Source organism: Sphaeroforma arctica, assembly GCF_001186125.1.
Source record: "Sphaeroforma arctica JP610 unplaced genomic scaffold supercont1.2853, whole genome shotgun sequence".
Classification (NCBI taxonomy): domain Eukaryota; class Ichthyosporea; order Ichthyophonida; genus Sphaeroforma; species Sphaeroforma arctica.
In genome coordinates, this window is record NW_014037705.1 from 1 (window position 1) to 2,122 (window position 2,122).

The 2,122-nt window shown below is 39.3% G+C and overlaps 1 protein-coding gene across 1 annotated transcript; it reads right to left on the minus strand.

Annotated features, from left to right (window-relative positions):
- Nucleotides 1-916: 916 nt before the first annotated feature.
- On the minus strand, nucleotides 917-1,294 carry SARC_13056 (hypothetical protein; the record flags this gene model as incomplete). Its single annotated transcript, XM_014292822.1, has 1 exon — nucleotides 917-1,294. A coding segment is annotated over one exon (275 nt), but the record flags the coding sequence as incomplete, so codon positions are not given.
- Between the last annotated feature and the right edge of the window lie 828 nt (nucleotides 1,295-2,122).

Genomic DNA, 2,122 nt, shown 5'->3' on the forward strand with positions numbered 1-2,122 from the left:
ATATACAAATATACACTCACTTAACCACATATACACGCACACACACACACACACACACACACACATATATATATCTCTGTGTATTTATGTATGTATGTGTGTATGTAAATATGTATGTATGGATGTAAAATTGATGTATGTAAGTAAGCAATGAATTATGAATGTATTTCTCTACGTATATCTGTATATATGTATATTTGTATGGAATTATTCAATAAAGTGTGTATATACATATACATTTACATGTTCCCATTCACAGTTTGACATATGTAATTATTCAGTAGTGTGTATGTATACGGGTATTAATACATATGTTTTATTTTTTTTCATACTAGATACTACATATATACATACGATGAACTTCGCTGTGCTCTATACGTGGGCGTCTCCCATTCATATTAAACCTTCACTTTTAAATCGAGTCGTTGGAGAGTGACGTCAGCCTCCCCTTGAACTAAACCAAACTCTCGTACACAACAACGGCCGTGTGATCCTGACGGATCACGCTATGTAACTAACACAGAAATCTCTTTACAAGTAAACATACACCAGAACACAACCACTAATACTACTAGCACTAGAAATCAGTATTAGATTGAGTCATTAAAAAATATAAGACCTCAGACAGACCTAAATACTTATGTTGAGTCATCAGGTCTGTTTATTCCAAAGAGAGGCCTTCGAGCAATTGTCCTCAAGTCCCAACAACAACAACGGATTGAAGATTAGGCGGCAGACACATGACCATCCGAAGCATCGCATTGGCTGCGCCCCCAGATTATAATAAAACCACATAAACTGGAGCTAGGGTTTTAGGGTTTTGGGGTTTGAACGGTTTCAGCCGCCTCGTCACGTAATGTTGCGCAGGTCATATGTATGTATGTTACATAAATAAATAAATACATGAAAGATGATGGTGTATACTAAACTACAGTATAAAGATATAAATATGTGTACACATATGTAACACAACGCACCACACAGTGCACAGCGGTTAGTGTTCTACTACCAGAGCTTGACTAGTCCTCGAGGGAAACATACAAACACACGAAAGTAATAGGTATAGGTATACACTGCACTATTGAACGCATCCACAGACCATCGACAATGCGACTGTCGTGCGTGGTTGTGAGTCTGTTATGGCCTATTGCCTGCAATGCCTTTGTGTTGGACAGACCAGTACAGGTGCGTTGCGTGTGATGTGGTGGTTTCTTTTGTACTCGCTTCGCGTGCTTCAGAGATGCTGACACGAGTGTGGTGTTGGCTGCAGTTTGAGTGGCTGGGTTGTATTTATCTGCGCAGAGTCGACCTAACAATGAGATCAGTAAAGACTGATTGCATATAGCCAAGCGTTACCGTATCTATCAATAAATCGATGTTTAATCCGGAGTTTAATAGACACAAGCACATTTAGTAGCTGTATCGAGTGCACTCGGTAGGTTCGACTTCTGTGTCTTCGTGAATGTACCTTGTTGCCCACGTGGTGAATCCTGCATATACACACGAAGACTCAAGTGTCGTGCATGCAACGAATATGGCAGTCGATAACCGAAGCCTGTCAATCTAACATACTTGTATGAGTGCACATACGACGGTCATATAAACTTGTCTGTAAACACATATGCTTGCACGCATGTTGACACATGCTATGGTCTTATTGTAACTTTATATACATATGCCTGCTTCTGATTAGTAGTACACGCATGCATGCATACACATGCGATGGTTTTATTATAAGTACATATACATATGCTTGTATCTGATTAGTAGTACACGCATGCACGCATACACATGCGATGAAATATTGTAAGTGCATATACATATGGTTGTATCGGGTTAGTAGTACACGCATGCACGCATACACATGCGATGGTCTTGTTATAAGTGCATATACATATGCTTGTATCTAGTTAGTAGTACACGCATGCACGCATACACATGCGATGGTTTTATTGTAAGTGCAAATACATATGCTTGCATCTGGTTAGTAGTACACGCATGCACGCATACACATGCGATGGTTTTATTGGAAGTGCATATACATATGCTTGTATCTGTTTAGTAGTACACGCATGTACGCATACACATGCGATGGTTTTATTGTAAGTGCATATACATATGC